At 46.5% G+C, this 21,610-nt stretch overlaps 1 protein-coding gene across 3 annotated transcripts in view; it reads left to right on the top strand.

Annotated features, from left to right (window-relative positions):
• HSF2BP (heat shock transcription factor 2 binding protein) overlaps positions 1 to 21,296 on the top strand; it is an 86,797-nt gene extending 65,501 nt beyond the window's left edge. For all 3 annotated transcript variants that reach the window (XM_069566372.1, XM_069566361.1, XM_069566355.1), the window contains one exon: positions 20,559 to 21,296. In XM_069566372.1, the coding sequence (XP_069422473.1) occupies positions 20,559 to 20,767 (209 nt within the window). In that variant the 3' untranslated portion in view covers positions 20,768 to 21,296. The remainder of the gene's footprint in view (positions 1 to 20,558) is intronic.
• Positions 21,297 to 21,610: the final 314 nt, after the last annotated feature.

Below are 21,610 nucleotides of genomic sequence, written 5' to 3'. Positions count from 1 at the left end.
ATTCTCCAAGAAATGGGAATACCAGACCGCCGTACCTGCCTCCTGAGAAATATGTATGCAGGTCAAGAAGTAACAGTTAGAACTGGACATGAAACAACAGACTGATTCCAAATCAGGAAAGGAGTACGTCAGGTTGTATATTATTTAACTTATATGTAGAATATATCATGTGAAATGTCAGGCTGGATGAAGCACAAGCTGGAATCAAGACTGCCGGAAGAAATATACTTCATGTTTATTTCATGAAGTATAACTTCATGGCAGAAAGCAAAGAAGAACTAAAGAGCCTCTTGATGAAAGTGAAAGAGGAGAGTGAAAAAGTTGGCTTAAAACTCGACATTCAGAAAACTAAGATCATGTCGTCTGGTCCCATCCCTTCATGGCAAATAGATGGGGAAACAATGGGAACAGTGACAGACTTTATTTTCTTGGGCTCCAACTGCTGATAGTGACTGCAGCTATGAAATTAAAAGACTCTTGCTCCTTGGAAGAATAGCTGTGACCAACCCACTCAGCATATTAAAAAGCAGAGACATTACTTGGCTAACAAAGGTCCATCTAGTCAAGGCTATGGTTTTTCCGTAGTCATGTATGGATGTGAGAGTTGGACTATAAAGAAAGCTGAGCACTGAAGAATTGATGCTTTTGAGCAGTGGTGTTGGAGAAGACTCTTGAGAGTCCCTTGGACTGCAAGGAGATCAAACCAGTCAATCCTAAAGGAAATCAGTCCTTAATATTCATTGGAAGGACTGATACTGAAGCTGAAACTCTTACTTTGGCCACCTGATGCAAAGAACTGACTCCTTGGAAGAGACCCTGATGCTGGGAAAGATTGAAGGCAGGAGGAGAAGGGGATGACAAAGGATGAGATGGTTGGATGGCATCACCGACTCGATGGACATGAGTTTGAGCAAGCTCCAGGAGTTGGTGATGGACAGAGAAACCAGGCATGCTGCAGTCTGTGGGGTCACAAAGTCAGACACAACTGAGCACCTGAACTACTAACTAAAGAGAACACAGACACACATCCACCTCACACATCTATGCATGACCACTGAAAAAACCTCAGCTTTGACTAGATGGACCTTTGTTGACAAAGTAATGTCTCTGCTCTTTAATATGCTGTCGTTGGTCATAGCTATTCTTCCAAGGAGCAAACGTCGTTTAATTTCAGTGTACCCTACCTGTCGCTGCTGGTCAGCTTTGGGCCCCTATCTGTGGAAGCTGTGATGTAACTGATTGGGAGTGGGCCTGGGTGTCGAGAGTTCACACCTTCCGGGTGACTGTACTGTGTAGGACAGGGTTGGGATTAGTGGTCTGAGGCAGTCATGGCAGTCCTGGCCTGTGTCAGTGATAGGTTTTGGATTCAGGGCTTGTCCACTAAGTGCACAGCCCTCAGTCACTGGTTTGGAAGTGGACGCATGAGCTAATGAGGCCAGGCTAGACCCATGGAGGGTGGAGAGGCTTTCCCCTTGTTGGATGTGAGCAAGGAAGCGTGGAGCCTTGAAGCATGAGCAGAGTGCATTTGCTGTACAGTGAGGCAGTGGAGGGCAGGGTGGGGGGAACAGCGGACTGAGGTCTTTGACAATGTACCTGAGCCAGTGAATCTAGCTCTAGTCTGGACTTGATAAGATGTCGTAAGTGTGATTAGTTGCTTAAGCCAGTTTGAGTAGTAGTATTGTATTTTTAGCTGAAGTGTTCTGACTCACCGTTTCTGTAGTGAATACAATAACATTTCCTAAATCGGTTCCAAGTTTCTGGACGTGCAGAATGAAGGCATATAAAGAAGGTGTGATGGTGGGAGGTGACATCTGCACTGGCTTGAAAGTGTATCCTGCCAGCATCAATGTGCCTGCTTTTCTCTTCTTTATAAAATGTGAAGATTTAGCAGAGCCCCCTGTGTATGGTGGAGAAGTACAGTAGTAGATTAGGGGTGCAAATCCTACTTGTTAGCTGTTGACCCCGAGTGAGTTTGTTGACCAGCCTGTGTGTCCGCTCTTGGTCTGTAAAATGGTGACACTGACTGTTGCTTCGGAGTGACTGCAAGGCTTCAGTTAGTCCGTCCATGGACACAGGGCACCCAACACAGTGCCTGGGCCTGGGGGTGAACTGGGTCACATGGCTGAAATCTGTCCATTTTGGACGTATAGAAAGAGCAATTTCAAATGGTTCTGCTGAACACGTTTTCCATAATGGTCAGTCAGTTTCGTTCACTCACTCAGTCGTGTCCGACTCTTTGCGACCCCATGGACTGCAGCACGCCAGGCTTCCCTGTCCATCACCAACTCCTGGAGCCTGCTCAAACTCATTTAATAATGGTAGCTGTTATTATCAAGAATAGTGAAACTGGGAACTGAACATGTCATCAGGATGTGTTATTTTGGCTTCAGATAGTGTTCAGGGAAAGTTGTGTGTGTGTTTCATGGAGTTAGCTGTGTTTTACTTCACATGATTTAAAACCTTGGCCAAAGAAGTAACTTACACGTTTAATTTTCAAGGCCACGCAGAGGGCTTAAATCTCAGGAAGACAGACCTTAGTGATTTCATTCTTTAAAGGTTCAGCATCGCCAAGGCAGGGTTTTCATCTGTGAGACATGGAAGTGGAGGATTGCCTTCTGTGTACTATTTTGTCGAATATATGTGACTGGCTTATTTTTAATCTGTTAGCCCACACTCACAGTGCTTCCATGGTGAACAGAGTGGGGAGCACACGTGAGTACAGCTTGTTCTCCGCACACTCACTGCGTAACAGCCCCTGGACTGAAGCCTGTGCTGACTGTGCTGTGTGTATTCTTCACAGAAGGACATTTTATACACAAAGGTGCTGAGGCTCGTGGAAGCCTGGGGTGCTCTGAGGCTGCACAGCTAGGGCTGTGGTGTTTTTGCGAAATTGATTCCATGCGAGGCGTAGAAAAGCTTCCCTATTTCTCCACTTAGAAATTTAAGCTGCTGAGCTCTGGGCCTCGGAGGGCAGGGGCTCTTTCTGAGGTTGGTCTCCTCACACGATTTCATGTGGAACTCTGGAGGGGGCTTTTGAGTTAGGATTTGAACACCCTCTGACTTTCACTGGGGTTGGCCCCTGTCTTCAGATGGCCCTCATCTCGGCCACTCTCCTCCCTCCAGGAGGAGGAAAGCTCCTTGGGGAGTTCTCTTCCTCTGCAGCGGGATTCTCACAGCCCACTCCTCTGCTGAGCCGGGGAAGAAGCACCCCTTCCCTCTTCAGCAGGTTGTGTGTGCGTGCTCGTGTGCTTGTGCTCACTCAGTCATGTCCAACTCTTTGTGACCCCATGGACTGTAGCCTGCCAGGGTCCTCTGTCCATGAGATTCTCCAGGCAAGAATACTGGAGCTCCTTGCCATTTCCTCCTCCAGGGGATCTTGCCGATCCAGGGATGGAACCTGAGTCTCCTGTGTCTCCTGCATTGGCAGGCAGATTCTTTACCTCTGAGTCACCAGGTTGCTTGACAGCAGAGTGTTGGTTCCCCTTTGGCCTAAGGAGATTTTCCTTAAAGTAAAAAAGGCAGTAATGTGTATCAAGACACTTTGTATGTGGTGAATTGCTCGTCAGATGTGAGTTGTTTTTATCATGATCCCTTCTGGAAAGAGTCAGACCTGCAGTAGGTGGTCAGTTCTACACGTAGTCCCATGGCAGCTAGATTTCTGTTCCTCCCATCTCACGACTGGAGAGATCAACGTTTTCTTGACTCCTGAAGCTGGTCTGAGAGCCCAGGTGAAAGATGGCATTCTTGCAGCAGGTCGTGGCTTCTCTGTGGAAATGCAGACTCTGAAAGAAGCTGCTCTGATTCTCAGTGTACAGGGAGGGTTCCACAACTCTGAATGACGAGGTCCTCATGGGTCTGAGAAAGCGCTGTGTTTTCATATGCTCTGACCTCTGTCAGTAGCTGACCGCCTACTACCAGGACTGTGACGGAAACACTGTAGCATTTGAAAACTGCTAAACCCCAGAGGTCCAAACATTTTGAGTCTGATTCTTAAGTCAGAAAGAAAATAACAGGCTGTTCTAAAAGCACGGTGAGAACTTCACTAGAAGTGAGGAAGGGGCGGGAAGCCTTCCTGTGGCTCCTGCGCTTGGACCGCCCGGTACACAGGGCTCCTCAGTCCTAGAAGAGTGGTGGAGCGGGATGCCCAGACCCTGTATGTCTCTTGCTGGTCCTCCCAGACCCTTACTGTGTTCTTCAGTTGCTCAGTTATATCGGATTCTTTGTGACCCCATGGACTGCAGCACACCAGACTTCCCTGTCCTTTACCATCTCCTGGAGTTTGCTGAAATTCATATTCATTGAGTCAGTGCTGCCATCCAGCCATCTCATCCTCTGTTGTCCCCTTTTCCTCCTGCCCTCAGTCTTTCCCAGAATCAGAGTCTTTTCTAATGAGTCAGCTCTTCTCATCAGGTGGCCAAAGTATTGGCGCTTCAGCTTCAGCATTAGTCCTTCCAATGAATATTCAGATTTGATTTCCTTTAGGATTGATTGGTTTGATCTCCTTACAGTCCAAGGGGCTCTCAGGAGTCTTCTCCAACACCACAGTTCAAAAGCATCAATTCTTCGGCATTCAGCGTTCTTTATGGTCCAACTCACATGCATACATGACTGCTGGGAAAACAATAGCTTTGACTGTAAGGGCCTTTGCTGTCAAAGTAATGTCTCTGTTTTTTAATATGCTGTCTAGGTTTGTCATAGCTATTCTTCCAAGGAGCAAGCGTCTTTTAATTTCATGGCTGCAGTCACCATCTGCAGTGATTTTGGAGCCCAAGAAAATGAAATCTGACAGTTTGCACATTTTTCCTGTCTATTTGCCATGAAGTGATGGGACTAGATACCATAATCTTAGTTTTCTGAATGTTGAGTTTTAAGCCAGCTTTTTCACTCTCCTCTTTCACCTTCATCAGGAGGCTCTTTAGTTCCTCTTCGCTTTCTGCCGTAAGGGTGGCGTCATCTGTGCATCTGAGGTTATTATTTCTCTCGGCAGTCTTGATTCCAGCTTGTGCTTCATCCAACCTGGCTTTTGTACTCTGCAGTTGTACTCATATGATGTACTCTGCATATACGTTAAATAAGCAGTGACAATATATAGTCTTGACGGAGTCCTTTCCTACTTTGGAACCAGTCTGTTGTTCCATGTCTGGTTATGACTGTTGCTTCTTGATCTGCAAACTGATTTTTCAGGAGGCATGTAAGGGGTCTGGTATTCCCATCTCTTGAAGAATTTTCCACAGTTTGTTTTGATCCATACAATCAAAGGCTCTAGTGTAGTCAATGAAGCAGAAGTAGATGTTTTTCTGGGATTCTCTTGCTTTTTCTATGATCTAAAAGATGTTGGCAATTTGATCTCTGGTTCCTCTACCTTTTCTAAATCCTACTTGTACAACTGAAAGTTCTTGGTTCATGTACTGCTGAAGCCTAGCTTGAAGGATTTTGAGCATTACCTTGCTAGCATGTGAGATAAGTGCAACTGTGCAGCAGTTTGAGCATTCTTTGGCATTGCCATTCTTTGGGATTGGAATAAAAACTTATCTTTTCCAGTCCTGTGGCCACTGCTGAGTTTTCCAAATTTTCTTGTATATGAAGTGCAGCACTTTAACAGCATCATCTTTTAAGATTTGAAATAACTCCCCTGGAATTCCATCACCTCCACTAGTTTTGTCCATATTGACGCTTCCTAAGGCCCACTTGACTTCGCATTCCAGGATGTCTGGCTCTAGGTGACCAATCCAGGTCATGAACGTCTTTTTTGTACAGTTCTGTGTATTCTTGCCACCTCTTCTTAATATCTTCTGCTTCTGTTAGGTCCATACTGCTTCTGTCCTTTATCATGCCCCTCTCTGAATGAAATGTTCCCTTGGTGTCTCTGATTTTCTTGAAGAGATCTCTAGTCCTTCTCATTCTATTGTTTTCCTCTAGTTCTTTACATTGTTCACTTAGGAAGGCTTTCCTGTCTCTCCTTGCTATTCTGTGTAACTCTGGATTCAGATGGGTGTATCTTTCCTTATCTCCTTTGCCTTTAGCCTCGGTTCTTTTCTCAGCTATTTGTAAGGCCTCCTGATACAACCATTTTGCCTCTTTGGATTTCTTTTACTTGGGGATGGTTTTGATCACTGCGTCCTGTATAATGTTATGAATTTTTGTCCATAGTTCTTTAGGCACTCTATCAGATCTAATCCCTTGACTCTGTTTGTCACTTCCACTGTATAATTGTAAGGTATTTGATTTAGGTCATACCTGAATGGGCTTCCCTAGTGGCTCAGACTGTAGAGAGTTTGTCTGCAATGTGGGAAGCCCAGGTTCGATCCCTGAGTCGGGAAGACTCCCTGGAAAAGAAAATGGCAACCCCACTCTAGTATTCTTGCCTGGAGAATTTCATGGACAGAGGAGCCTGGCAGGTTTCAGTCCCTGGGGTCACAAAGAGGTGGACACAACTGAGCAACTAATACACACACACACCCACACACACACCCACACCCCCCCACACCCCCGAATGGCCTAGTGGTTTTCCCTACTTTCTTCAACTTAAGTCTGAATTTTGCAATAAGGAGTTCATGTTCTGAGCCATAGTCAGCTTCCAGTCTTGTTTTTGGTGACTGTATAGAGCGTCTCCATCTTTGGCTGCCAAGAATATTTTGGTATTGACCGTCTGATGATGTCCATGTGTAGAGTCATCTCTTGTGTTGTTGGAAGGTGTTTGCTATGACCAGTGCGTTCTCTTGGCAAAACTCGGTTTGCCTTTGCCCTGCTTCGTTTTGTACTCCAAGGCCAAACTTGCCTGTTATTCCAGGTATCTCATGACTTCCTGCTTTGCATTCCAGTCTCCTATAATGAAAAGACGTCTTTTGGGGGGTGTTAGTTGTAGAAGGTCTTGTAGATCTTCACAGAACCATTCAACTTCAGCTTCTTCAGTATAAGTGGTTGGGGCATAGACTTGGATTACCATGATATTGAATGGTTTGCCTTGGAAATGAACAGAGATCATTCTGTCATTTTTGAGATTGTACCCAAGTACTGCATTTTGGACTCTTTGGTTGACTGTGAGAGCTACTCCATTTCTTCTAAGGGATTCTTGCCCACAGTAGTAGATATAATGGTCATCTGAATTAAATTCTCCCATTCATTTTAGTGAACTAAAATTTCATTCATTTTAGTTCACTGATCACTAAAATGTTGATGTTCACTGTTGCCATCTCTTGCTTGACCATGTCCAATTTACATTGATTCATGGACCTAACATTCCAGGTTCCTATGCAATATTGTTCTTTACAGCATTGGACTTTACTTTCACCACCAGACACATCCCCAGCTGCATGTTGTTTCCACTTTGGCTCAGCTGCTTCATTCTTTCTGGAGTTATTTCTCCACTCTTCTCCAGTAGTATATTGGGCACCTACCAACCTGGGCAGTTCATCTTTCAGTGTCATATCTTTTTGCCTTTTCATACTGTTCATGGGGTCCTGCAGGCAAGAATGCTAAAGTGATTTGCCATTCCTTTCTCCAGTGGACCACATTTTTCAGAACTTTCCACCACGAATCTATCTTGGGTGGCCCTGCACAGCATGGCTCATAGTTTCATTGAGTTAGACAAGGCTGTGGAACAAGTGATCAGTTTGGTTAGTTTTCTGTGATTGTGGTTTTCATTCTGTTTGCCTTCTGATGGATGAGGATAAGAGGCTTGTGGAAGAGGCTAGCCCCTTAGCCGCTCCCTGAGAGAAGGGAGTCTGGGCAGCTCTGGTGTGGCCTGTTCCTGGCCTTCCCAAGGGGGCCTCTGTCTCCTAGCAGGGAAACCAGGATCCGTCCAGCAGATTGCCAGCTTCCTCCTGGAGGCAGAGGAGAGTCTCGCAACTCTGGGGTCTTCAAGGGTGTGTGTAGGGGGTGTGTGTGGGTGTGGGTGTATATGGTGGGGTGTTGTTGGGGGTGTGTGAGTGTGTGTGGGGTTGTGTGTGTGGGGGGGTGTTGGAAAGGATTAATTCACAGTTTCTATCACAGTTCAGAAGAAGGTTTCTTTAATTTTAAAAAAGATGATAAGGACTGTTGCTTCCAAGATAAACACCCAACTTGTCGATTTGCTGGTGTCTTGAGAAGAGTCAGGAGGTATGGGGCAGCCAACTGACTGATAAGAGGATATGTTAGTCGCTCAGTTGTGTCCAACTCTTTGTGACCCCATGGACTGTAGCCCACTAAGCTCTTCTGTCCATGGAATTCTCCAGGCAGGAACACCGGTGTGGGTTGCCATTTCCTTCTCCAGATAAGAGGATGGTGGACTGGTTTTTATCGAATTAAAGTGCTACATAGATTCGTCGGCTAAAGGGGCACAGTGAGGTGACTGTGATGTTTTCCAGGGCAGGCTGGCTGGAGGCAGTCTGCTCAGAGGCCAGCTGGGCCCAAGGAGCTTACAGAGCAGGGGCTTGGGGAGTGCCTGACCTCAGGGCAGCCATCGTGGGATGCCTTTGTCTGCATCCAGAGCACCTTCTTCCTAATTGCTGAGTCCCTTGCAAGCCCAGCTGCCCACCTCAGAGCTGCTCTGAAACCGTGGGCATGAGAGCAGGGGAAGGATGTGTGGAGCATAGAGGCAGGCGAGCCAGGAAGCCTGGGGTCACCCGTCCTTTAGTGGCGCTCTGCTCCCGTGTGGGTCCTGCGTCCTGTGTGAGGACCCTCCTTACCCTGCCTCTTTGCTGGAACCTGGCCAGCCCCTCTTTTCCCCCGCCAGTCTGCCAGGGTGCCTGCCATTACAGGCACATGGTCTGTGCCCCACGTGGTGCTCGGCCATCACCTGCAGTCTGACAAGAGCTCCGTCAGCTCTTGTCCAGCGCAGGAGGGACGTGGGTCTGGCCTCTGGAGGTCACTACAAGGTCCCTGGCTCTCTGTTCATGTTTTGACTGAGGTTCCTAGGCTGTCTATCCTCAGTGTGTGGGTTTCCCTCATTTCCCTCACTTGAGAGCAGAGCGTTATGGACCAGTCCTTGGGGAACCCGTGTCCTCTGGGCTATGCACCACATGGCCGGTTTACAGAGCCATGAGCCCACCGCACATGGGACTGACTCTCACAGCCATGTGTAGAGCGGGTTGTGTTTGCCCCATCTGTCACCTTGGGCATAAATGTGTCACAGAAACTGTTTTTTCTCTGGAGTCACTGCTCGCAAGTGGGGGAACCCCGGTCAGAACCTGCTTTGCTTCCCCATGCGGCGTGTGGCAGGCACCTGCTTGGAGAGCACATTCACCCCCTTAATCTCTCACCTGCAGATTCACTCATCCAGTCTCTAGACACGGTTGAGCACCTGCTGATTACCAGGCGGGCGGCCGGCCCGGGAGGTGAGGTGGGGAGCGCTGAGCCCTGACCTGTGCTTTCTCTGCAGGAGAGCTGTGCCAGCGGTCTTTCCAGACTCTGAGTAGGGCCGTTAGACCAGCATCCAGATGTCCTGGACTCCTTGGGAAGGCAGGCCTGGAGAGCTGTGGGACGAAGCTGTGTGGGAGGACTGGGGTGGAGGTGGAGGGTGCACCCCGGGAGCGGTGGGGTGGGGTGGGGTGGGAGGGGGAGCCCATGGAAGGGAGAGGCAGTGAAGGGAAGGGGTGTGGCCTGTGGGACCTCGTGGGCCTTCTGGGGTCTGCAGTGCTGTCTGGTGGCCTCTTGAGGACCCTGGGTAACCTACAGTGAAGAGAATGCTAAGGCACCTGTAGTTTTGAATATACACAGAAGTCTGTTGGCCTGACTGGTGGAGCACAGGATGAGGTATAGCAGGTCAGGTGTGTCTGGCTCTGGGGGTTGTGACGCCACACGACTGACTGTTCAGTATGTTTGCTGTATGGTGCGTGTTCGAAGCTAAGTTGACATTTCCAAATATTTGGAGGTTTTTAGATGTGTTTCTGGTATAGATTTGCAATTTAATTCTACTGTGGTAAGAGAACGTACATGTCTGGTTCCAGTCCTTTTTTATTTATGGAGACTTGCCTTTTAGTGCCAGATGTGGTCTATCTTGTGAATGTTCCACCACACTTGATAAAGATTGCGTCTAGTATTGTTTTGGGGTGGTGTGTTCTATAAGCGTTAGTAACAACAGCAGCAGCTTTCAGGTTGGCTGATATGTTGTTTAGTCTTCTATATCCTTACTGATTTTTAACTTTGCTATCAGATATCAAGAGAAGAATGTTGAAATCTTTGACCATGACTGTGGATTTACTTTCTTTCCGTTCTGTCAGTTTTCACTTCATGTGTTTTGAAGCTCTCTTATTCAGTATGTAAACATTTATGTTGGTTATGTCCTGTTAATAGATAGAGTTTTCTTTTAATCATTTCAAAATGTCCTTCCTTATCCCTGGTAATAGTCCTTCCTCTGAATGCTACTTTACTTGAGGCTAGTATAGCCCCTGCGTCTTTCTTTTGATTAGTATTGACTAACAGAGTCGTTCAGTCGTATCCAACTCTTTGCGACCCCATGGTCTGTCTATGGAATTCTCCAAGCAAGAATACTGGAGTGGATTGCCATGCACTTCTCCAGGGACTCTTCCCAACTCAGGGATCAAACCTGGGTCTCCTGCATTGCAGGTGGGTTCTTTACTGTCTGAGCCATCAGGGATTAGTATTAGTATATTTAAATACATATGCAAAACATACATGTATAAAATACACTTGTATGTATATAAAATGTTAAAAAAATGTATTTCCATTCTTTTACCTGCCTTTTTCTTTATATTTAATGTGGATTTCTTGTAAACAGCATATAGTTGGGCCTTGAATTTTTTAAATTAATTTAAAAAATCTCTGCTTTTTAATTGTAATGTTTAGATAATTTGTTTGATTTGATTATTAATTTCTTTGGGTCTTAAGTGTCATTTTACTATTTGTTTTCTACTTTTCACATCTGTTCTTTGTTCTTTTTCACCCTTCTTTTTTTTGGATGAATTTAGTAGTTTTGTTTGATTCCATTTTATCTCCATTACTGGCTCATTAGCTACTTCTCTTTCTAAAAAGTATTTCTTATAGTGGTTACTCTGGTGCATAAGATATACGCACTTAGCTTATCACAGTCCACCTTCCAGCCGCTCACGTGTAGTGTCAACAGTGTACTTCTTTTCCCTCTTCTGTTCTCTTAAAATTGTTATATGTGTGTTGAAAACCTAGAAATACATTTTTATTATTTTGATTTAATCAGCTCCCTTTTAAAGAGATTGAAAAGACAGGAAGAAAAGCGTGTGTGATTGCCCACTCCTGGCGCTCCCATGCCTTTGTGTGGATCTCAGTTTCCACCTGTAGCATTCTCCTGCCTAAAGGACTTTTACCATTTCTTGGGGCGCAGGCTTGCCTGGGGTAGAATTCTCTCCATTTCTGTTTGTCTTACAAAGCGTTTATTTGCCGTGATTTTCAAAGGATACTTTGTTGGGTGTGGGCTTCCAAGTTTCATTACTTTGAAGACATTGCCCCTGCCCTCTGGCCCTCCTGTGTGCTCACCAGGAGTCTTCTTACCTTTCCTCCACCTCACGTGGTTTTTCCTCTTTTCCCTTATGTGAGTCTCTCTTTATCACTGGGGTTCAAACATCTTGGTGCGTCAGACAAGCCAAGCCTTGTTGCAGCTCTCTAGGTTTGTGGTTTACCTCACATTTCGGTATTTGGGGCCGCTGTATCTTCACGGTGCATTCATGTCTTCCAACCCCTCTCCTTCCAGGACTCTAACAACCAGTTTGGTGTTATCCTATGGGTCACTGCTGCCCTTTGCTTTTTTTTTCTTTCAGCATTTTTCCTTCTTTGTGTGAGGGCACAATTTCAACAAAGCAAATGACAGCAGGAGTGAATTTGGTAGCTTTCTGCTTCCCCTGGGGGTGTGGTGCGGCTGCGCTCCTCCTCAGGAAGCACTTGGGAGCTGGCCATCTGTGCGTCCGGCCCCCAGCCTCGTCTTCTCATCCCTGCCGCTGCTTCCCCCTACGCGGCATCATCTCCGGAAACGGAAACCGCTGCTGGCACAAACCTTCTTGCTTCAGATGGACTATCCATAAGCTAAACTTCCCAGAGAAATATCCCGAAAGGTAACCCTTGGAATCTCTTTTAGGTAAGATGCCTGAATCCTGACAGGCCATAGTTGTGTGATAATCGTCACAGCTGGAGGCAGCACGGCAGCCAGTCAGAGTCTAGCAGCCACGTTTATGGGGCTCCTGCTCCACCCAGCATGGGGTTATTATATGTATTATCTCACATGCCTCTCAAACCCTCTGAGATGGGCCTGTGTCCTGGGGCCGAGACTCAGAGAGAGTGAGAAGTCCTTCCTGGCCAAGGCCGGGCAGTTAGGAAGGTACCTTGTGTGCTGGTCACATCCTGGCCCTCTGACTTCATACTCCCCGCCTGAGCCTGTGCGAACGTTCTCTCCTGGGCCATGCTGTTGTTATTGTTTAAACCTTCATTTACTTTGAGATGTGAAAATTGTGTGTTACCTCCATTTAAGAGATGATACACCATTCTGAGAATTCTGTGTTTTCCGGCCGTACTTCTGTTATGGTTACTGACATCTGCGTATTTTAATGTGTTACGACGAGTGTTGAAGTGGGACTAATTTGGGTGTGAGTCAGGCTCTGCGTGTGTGTCAGAGCTGACCCATCTGCTGTGCAAGTGTGTTTTAGAAAAGGAGCAGGTTCCTAGCTGGGCCAGGTGACCTTTTCCCACTCCCCTCTGTGTGTGATCTGTTGTCTGAAGTATTGTGTTAAGGATATGGAGAAAGCTGAGAAGTGATTTGGAAAGAGGGCAGTGTGGAGTCTGTGCTGGAGGGCAGTCCAGAAACAGGAGCTGATGGAAGGAGCCAAGATCCTCACATCCTGTAATTGGTAAAGGTTGACATTATAACATCTTTTTGGATTTTGGAAAGAAAAAAGGAGAAATAGAATAAATTATTAGATGCTTTATGTTCCCAGATCTTCAAAATCCAACTTGAAAGCATTCTCTAGGGAACCTTTCCAGATGTCCCACCCCCAAGACTGATCATTCCTTCCTTAGGGTATCATGACGAATATTACCAACAGACTTGTATTTGTACTTTCTCATCTGTTACTTGTTAATGGCCTGCAACTACTTTACTGAAAAAAAATCCCTAACTAGGTAAGAGAGTAGAGACTAGAGGCTGTATTTATTTTGTCTCCCATAAAGGACACTGCTGCGCTTGGCATCTCCTCTGCAGACTTCACTGAGGAGTTGGGAGGGCCTTCCTCTGCCCCCAGGGTGGCCGGCACCATGGGCAGGAGCGCTCAAGCAGCACCTGTCTTACAGGTGTCCCTGAGCGCCGGTCCTGCCTGGGAACTGGAGGTTCAGAAGTGACCAGGCCAAGCTCTTCCCTCGTGGAGCTTACATTCGGTTCGGGAGACCTGGCAACCAGCAGAGTGGTGGGAATCTTCTAGTACAGTGAAGACAGGGTAGTAAGAGGGCTCCCGGGGCCAAGTGGGACTGCTTTTTGGGCAGTGGAGACCCGAGTGAGGTGGAGGAAGAGCTGTCAGAGCTCTGTGATGAGGGGTGGTGCGGGAAGGCTGTGCAGTGGCCCTGGGCTGTGAGGACGTGGGGGCAAAGCAGCCAGTGTGGTAGAGAGGCGTGGGGGAGTGTCAGGAGAGGATGTCAGGGACCCGCTGGGCTGGAGCGGCCTCTGCAGGCAGAGCAGGGGTGGCCCTGGGCTGAGGGGCTGTCTCCAGGCTCCATCTGGCTGCTGCAAGGGGATCGGGGCAGGCGCGGGGTGTGGGTGAGAAGGTCGTGGTAGTCTGGGGACAGCAGGGATGGTAACAGTGATTGATGTGACTGGATTCAAGATCGATTTTGAAGGGAAGGGAATATGAGGGAGGGGAAGCCAGGTTGATGCTTAGGTTTGGGGCTGAGTAGTTGGTCCCTGGGCTTCCCTGGTGGCTCAGTGGTAAAGAATCCACCTGCAATGCAGGAAATGTAGGTTTGATCCCTGGGTCAGGAAGATTCCCTGGAGAAGGAAATGGCAACCCATTCCAGTATTCTTGCCTGGGAAATCCCATGGACAGAAGAGCCTGGCGAGCGACAATCCATGGGGTTGCAGAGTTGAACACAACAGTCCATGGGGTCACAAAGAGTCAGGCACGACTGAGTGACCGAACAATAAATTGTCCCTGGTGGTGCTGTTGGGGGGACTTGGGAGAAACAGTAATTCTTCTCATGTTAAATTCGGGAGGCCTGTTCCATGTTCAGAGGGAGATTGAAGGGCACAGTTGGATTTGTGAGCTGAGCCACGCAGAGGCCGGGGCTGGAGGCCACCCTGTGAGCCGTCATGGTGTAGGACGCCTGTGCGGCTGCAGCAGTGGACACCATCCAGGGAGTGAGAGGGTCTGAGGCTGGGCCTGGGCCGCACCAGCGTTTTCAATGCAAGAGGAAAAGGAGGAGGAGGAAGCAGGGAGAGAGAGGGACCATGATGAGGCAGGACGAAGGCGAGGAGGGAACCCGGAGAGCACGGTGTCCTCCAGCTCCTGTGAAGACCGTGTAGCCAGACACTGTAAGCTGAGCAGCAGTCGGAGAACCTGCCGGCCGGGAGAGGAGAGGACCTGGCTGAGGGGCTTGCAGGGGAGCCTGCGGCTGGGTGGTCAGCAGCCCGACTCAGTACACGCCAGGTGTTAGGATCCTGAAGTGTCTCAGGCAGTGACCCTGGTGTTTGGGAATGGCTCCCAGACTGGCTCTGAAGGCAGCTGCAGGAAGCGTTCTGGACACTTCTGAGCAATGGTGGCGTGTCTGCTGGCGTGGTGGCCCTCACAGGTGACCACTCGGTAGAGGGCAGGCTCTGGTGTGAGAGCTCTGGAGCTCGGCAGAACGGCTCCTCTCCTGTTCTGCGTGCTCTGGAGACGCTCTGGGCTGGCTGTGTGGCCAGGCCTGTCCTGGAGGGAGACCCGGCAGTTCCCTCCAACAGCTGCTGGCCCCACCCTCTCCTGCTGCGTGCAACCACACTGATGGAGGCACCGGTTTCCTTCTGTTGGTTTTGTTTCATTCAGTAGATTAGAGTGTCATGGAGAGCGATTAAAAATCCAGTTGTATTTCAACTATTCTTGTGATTTAACAAGATTCTGTGGTCAGACCTTTTGTTGCTGCTGCTGCCAAGTCACTTCAGTCGTGTCTGACTCTTTGCAACCACATGAACGGTAGCCTACCAGGCTCCTCTCATGGAATTCTCCAAGCAGGAATACTGGAGAGGATAGCCATTCTTTTCTCCAGGGGAATCGTCTCAACCCAGGGGTTGAACCTGGGTCTCCTGCATTGCAGGCAGATTCTTTACTGTCTGAGCCACCAGAGAAGCCCATATTCCCTTATTATTTCTTAAATATCTGTGTCTGTAGTGAAGTCTCTTTCATTCCCAACGCCTGTAATCTGTGTCTGTCTTTTCTTCTCCCCTCCTTTCCTTGTTTGGCCTGGCTAGAATTTTTTCAGTTTCGTAGATTTCTTTTTAGCAGGGTCAGCTTTGGGGTTAACTTTTTTTCCCCTAGTTTTTTGTTTGTCCTCATTTGTCTTGATTTCTATTCTTTATTTTTACTTTCCCTTGGCTTGTTTTTGGTTTGATTTTTTTACTTTTATATTTAAAAATATACTTATTTTTGGCTGCGCTGGGTCTTTGTTGGTGTGCATGGGCTTTCTTTAGTTGCAGTGAGCAGGGAGTGCTCTTTCTTGCGGTTCATGGGCTTCACTGTGTGGCTTCTCTTGTTGGGGAGCATGGGCTCTAGAGCTTGGGCTTTGTTAGTTGGCAGCCTGTGGGCTCAGTAGTTGCAGTGCACAGGCTTAGTTGCCCCGTGGCATATGGATTCTTCCCAGAGCAGGGACTGAACCTGGCTGTGTTCCCTGCACTGGCAGGCAGATTCTTAACCACAGGACCACCAGGGAAGTCCCCCCCCACCCCCCGCCTATTTTTTTAAGGTGAAAGGTAAGGAAATTTATTTGAGACCTTTGTTCTTGTCCAACACAAGCATTCAGTGCTATAATTTCCCCTGATAAGCAGTGATTTAACTCTGTCTACAAATTATGATAAAGTGTTTTATTTTCATTTCAATCACAATAATTCCTAGTTTTCCTTATGACTTCTTCTTGATCCACAGATTATTTAGAAAAAATTCTGAATAATATTTGGAGTTTTTTTTCACATATTTTCTGTTACTTAGTATGTATTTCTGTATTTTTAACTTAATTCTTTGTGATCACAGAACGTACTTTGAATTCTTTTGAATGTGTATTTGGTCGAATTGGTTGATACTGTTGTTCAGGGATTCTGTATCTTCACTGATTTTCTTTCTTCCTTTTAAAAAATCAATAATGGAAATAAAAGTATTACATTTCCAACTCTAATTGTGAATTAATTTATAATTAGTTATCTGTCATATGTAATATGCCACTTTAATGGCAGAAAGGGAAGAGGAACTAAAGAGCTTCTTGATAAAGGTAAAAAAAAGTGAAAAAAATGGCTTAAAACTCAGCATTCAAAAAGCAAAGATCATGGCATCTTGTCCCATCACTTCGTGGCAAATAGATGGGGAAACAATGGAAACAGTGAGAGACTTATTTTCTTGGGCTCTGAAATCACTGCAGATGGTGATTGCAGCCATGACATTAAAAGGCGCTTGCTGTTTGGAAGAAAAGCTATGACAAACCTAGGCAGTGCATTCAAAAGCAGAGAGATCACTTGGCCAGCAAAGGTCCATATAGTCAAAGCTATGGTTTTTCCGGCAGTCATGTATGGATGTGAGAGTTGGACCATAGAGAAGGCTGAGCACCAAAGAACTGATGCTTTCAAACTATGGTGCTGGAGATGACTCATAAGACTCCCTTGGACTGCAAGGAGATCAAACCAGTCAATCCTAAAGGAAATCAGTCCTGAATATTCATTGGAAGGACTGATGCTGAAGCTCCAATACTTTGGCCACCTGATGTGAAGAGCTGACTTATTAGAAAAGATCCTGATGCTGGGAAAGACTGAGGGCAGGAGGAGAAGGGGACGACAGAGGATGAGATGGTTGGATGGCATCACTGACTCAATGGACATGAGTTTGAGCAAACTCAGGGAGATGGTGAAGGACAGAGAGGCCTGGCGTGCAGTGGTTCATGGGGTGGCAAAGAGTCAGGTACAACTTGGCACCTGAATAACAGCAGCAGCATCTATCATATATTGCTTTGTTTCTTTTGAAACTCTGTTGTTAGATACATACCTAGTTAAGTCGGCTATGTCTTTTTGATCCACTGACCTCTTTATAATTATACAATGACCTTCCTAAGCACGTGGTAATATTTTTTGTTCTGAAGTCTACATTGTCTGATAATACAGGCTTTGCAGGCTTCTTTTAATTAGTGTTTGCATGGCGTGTTTTTTTATATGCTTTCATTTTTTACCTGTGTCTTTATTTTAGGTGCCTTGTAGATAATGTATAATTGAGTCTTGATGTTTTATGCATTCTATATCTTTTAAAACTTTTTTATTGGAGTACAGTTGCTTTACACTGTTTAGTTTCTGCTGTGCAGCATAGTAAATCATTTATTCATCTGCATATATCCACCTTTTTTAGACTTCCTTTCCATTTAGGTCTACAGAGCACTGAGTAGAGTTCCCTGTGCTATAGATTCTCATTAGTTATCTGTTTTATACGGAGTCAGACATGATTGAGCGACTGAACAACAACAAAATATGTCAGTCCCAATCTCCTGATTCATCCTGTGTATCTCTATCTTTTAATCAATGTGTTTATACAGTTTTCAGCTAATTTATACAGAAATACATAAATACTTCTAGTTGTTTCTTTTCCCTCTTTTTGTCTGCTGTTGGATTGGGTATTTACTATTCTATCTGCACTGTTCTCTTATCATTTACATTTTAAAGTTTTGGGTTTTTTTTTTAGGATTTGCCCTAGGGTTTATAATACGCTCTTTAATTGAGATTACATCATATGAAATGCCAGGCTTGATGAAGCACAAGCTGGAATCAAGATTGCTGGGAGAAATATCAATAACTTCAGATAATGCAGATGATACTACCCTTATGGCAGAAAGCAAAGAGGAAGTAAAGATCCTCTTGATGGAAGTGAAAGAGGAGAGTGAAAAAGCTGACTTAAAACTCAACATTCAAAAAACGAAGATCATGGCATTGGTCCTGTCACTTCATGGCAAATAGATGGGGAAACAGTGAGACTTTATTTTCTTGGGCTCCAGAACCACTGCACATGGTGACTGCAGCCATGAAATTAAAAGATGCTTATTCCTTGGACGAAAAGCTATGACCAACCTAGCAGAGGCATTACTTTGCTGACAAAGGTCTGTATAGTCAAAGCTATGGTTTTTCCAGTAGTCATGTCATGAATATGAGAGTTGAAACAGGCTGAACGGCAAAGAATTGCTGCTTTTGAACTGTGGTGTTGGAGAATACTCTTGAGAGTTCCTTGGACTGCAAGGAGATCAAACCAGTCAATCCTAAAGGAAATCAGTCTTGAATATTTATTGGAAGGACCGATGCTGAAACTGAAGCTCCAGTACTTTGGCCACCTGATGGGAAGAACTGACTCATTGGAAAAGACCCTGATGCTGGGAAAGGAAAGACTGAGGGCAGGAGGAGAAGGGGACAACAGAGGATGAGATGGTTGGATGGCATCACCGATTCAATGGACGTGAGTTTGAGCAAGTTCCAGGAGTTGGTGATAGACAGGGAAGTCTGGCATGCTGCAGTCCATGGCGTTCCAAAGAGTCAAACATGACTGAGTGACTGAACTAAATTGAACTGAATTATTATTAACTGTATTAGTTAATCAGAGTTGATTTTAAATTAAAACATTAAAAATCTTTGCATAATAATGTACTGCTTCAAGTATGTTGCAAGAGTCCTAAAACAGTGTTTTCCCATCTATTGATCATATTTATTTCAAATTCCTTTTCTAGTTGTTTCTACATCTAGGTTATCTCTGAGTCTGGTTCTGTTGATTATTACTTCAGTGCAGTTTTATTCCCCTTGCTTTGTCACTATAATTTCTGAATGAATGGTGGGCCTTGTGTGTAGGGCAGTAGAGTGGAGGTCAGTAGGCTTTTCCTGTAGTGAGCTAGCTGGTAACTATTTTGAACTTTGAGAATCACGTGTGGTTTCTGTTGTATATTATTCTTCTGTTTGTTTTCTTTTAAAATAACCCTTTAAAAAGGTAACAGACACCCTTAACTCACAGCCTGTGTGGAAACATGGGCTGACTCTGGCCTGCATGCCAGCCTCTGCAGGAGAGAATGAGGTAAATTTACAGGTCCTGTTCTGCTGGGGTGGTGGTGTCGGGGCTGGGCTGGGCTTGGGGTTCATTGCTGTGGTTGCCTCTGCACTGCTGCTTTCAGAACGTCTCCTTCCTGTGCTGACGGTGCGGACTGAGTGGCCAGAGCAGTCTCCAGCCTCAGCTGAGGGCCTTCCCTTTGGTCTGTGTCCCAGAGGGGTCCCCTTCCGTGCTTTTGCTCCCTGCCGTAGACTGCTCTCCTTGGCTGCTGGGTGTTTGCTGGGCCACTGCAGGTCATGGGGTGAGTGGAGGGAGCTCCCTCTTACGCCTCCATCCGAGTGGGCGCCTTCACAGAGATCCTGTCCTCCTTCCCGTGGCAGCCGCTCTGCTGTGTCTTTGGTTGTTTTTGTGCCAGAGAGTTTCCTTCCCGTCCCCCCAGACAGAAGGATTTCACGGTCTGGACCCAGGGAGGTTTCTGCCTCCCAGCACAGCAGTCTTAATGTGTCTCGATGCTTTTGTTCAGTACAGAAGGGCTCGGGGCAGGGCAGTGGGGAGGGAGGTATGGGTTGTGTGTGTGTGTGTGTGTCTGTGTCTGTGTCTGTGTGTGTGTGCGTTCCATGGCAGTACCCACTGAGCGCTTGTTTAGTCTACTCTCTTCAATCCACTTACAGCTTAAAGGTTTTTAAAGTGTAGTGCTAGGAAAGAGGTACAGATTTTGAGTCTGGTTCCTATTACAGAGTCTAATGAAGAAATAACTGCGTGGCATGTTTAACGTTCCCATTGGAGAGCCACGGTGAGAAGGGGATCCGTGGTGTCCGGGTTACAGCTTGCTTGGGGCTCTTGTTCCTGTCCGGCTGCTTCCACTTGCCTGCTGTGGTCCATGGCTGCCGGCTCTGTAACTCCAGGGAGCCTCCCATGGAAAACGGAAGGCAGCTTGAGTGTTGTAGCCATGACTTCGCAGAGCTCAGTGGCCTGAGGGATGCCTCGTCAGTATGTGGTCTCTCGGTTGGCTGAACTTGGAGTGAAAGTGAAGTAAATGAAAGTGAGTGCTTTAAAGCACTCATATAAGTGAACAGAATTACAGCAGACTACATGAAAAGCCCTCATATTTTTTAGTTCAGCATTTTAAAATTACATACTTGTGAGTAATAGTTGAAGGTGGAACATTAATAAGTAGAAGATACTGTTTTCATGTGCCTTTCGTGAGCTCAGTTTTTACGTCAAGAAGTGACACCATTTTGGGTCAGTTTGTAGTTCAGTAAACTGTCCAATCCATCGTTCCAAAAGACCAGGAGGCCCTGAGGGTGGCTTCTGCCCAGGGTCCCCTTGGAAGGTTTTATTCTAACCGGAGCATTACCTCTTCCCCAGATCCCGACGCAGAGGTGTGTCTCCACGTGCTGCGCCTCGTCCAGTCTGTGGTGCTGGAGCCAGAAGTCTTCTCCAGGTCAGCCGCTGAGTTCCGGAGCTCCTTGCCCCTGCAGCGCATCCTGGCTATGGCCAAGAGCCGCAATCCCCACCTGCAGACCGTGGCCCAGGAGCTCCTGGAGGACCTGCGTGCTCTGGAGCGTGATGTGTAGGGGCGCTCGTGCACCATCTTCTCCCCGGGTCCCCACTTTGTCCTCCAGAGTCACCAGCCATGTGCCCCGTTACACATGCAGATGTGATGACTAGCAATGGGTGTGAATTGATATGTATCTACAGGACTTCCTCTTGGAAGTAAAAATTCTTGTGGGTGGTTGTTTAACCTTGCCAAAAGGGGAGCCTGAGGAAGGATCTGTCCTTCCAGAAAGGCCCATGTCAGCTGCAGCCAAAGAGGGCCTTCTCAGAGTGGCTCCTGCTGCCTAGGAGACTCTGAGACCTGTTGGCTCCCTCTAAAAGCGGGAGGTTAAATAACCACCTACCCCATTGGTCAGCATTTTCCTGAGATACATGTTTTGAAAAACAATTCATTCTCATGATTATAATTAATCCCCCCAGTTCACGTTTACCTTCCAACCTTTGGTGAACCTATTATTTCAAATGACATTGGACATTTTAGTTCTGTATTTTTTTTGCCTCTTTTGTTTTTGAATAAATAAAGCCAGAAGAATCATTGATGTGCTATAACCGTTGTTTTCTGAAGTATTATAAACTTGGTATTAGGAAGTTGCATATTACAATGCATATACGTGGCTGGAGAAAAAACTCTCCTTGCGTTGTTCTGGGCCCTTTGGCTATAAAGTCAGGGATCCAGTTTTTCATATAACATTATCATGGAACAGGCCTTCACACAGTCGCTTGAAGTTCTTTAAATGATGTGCACAGGTGTGTGTCCTTCTCAGCTGCATCTGGTCCTGTGACAGAGAACAGAGGAGGACACTCTCTGTTTCTCGTGGGTGCTGCTATATGTGAGCAGAGTCCCCTCTGTCGCTCCTTAGAGT

This window comes from Ovis canadensis, chromosome 1 (assembly GCF_042477335.2).
Source record: "Ovis canadensis isolate MfBH-ARS-UI-01 breed Bighorn chromosome 1, ARS-UI_OviCan_v2, whole genome shotgun sequence".
In the NCBI taxonomy this organism is placed as follows: domain Eukaryota; kingdom Metazoa; phylum Chordata; class Mammalia; order Artiodactyla; family Bovidae; genus Ovis; species Ovis canadensis.
Note: the sequence above shows the minus strand (reverse complement) of the source record. Positions and strands in the feature narration are given on the sequence as shown.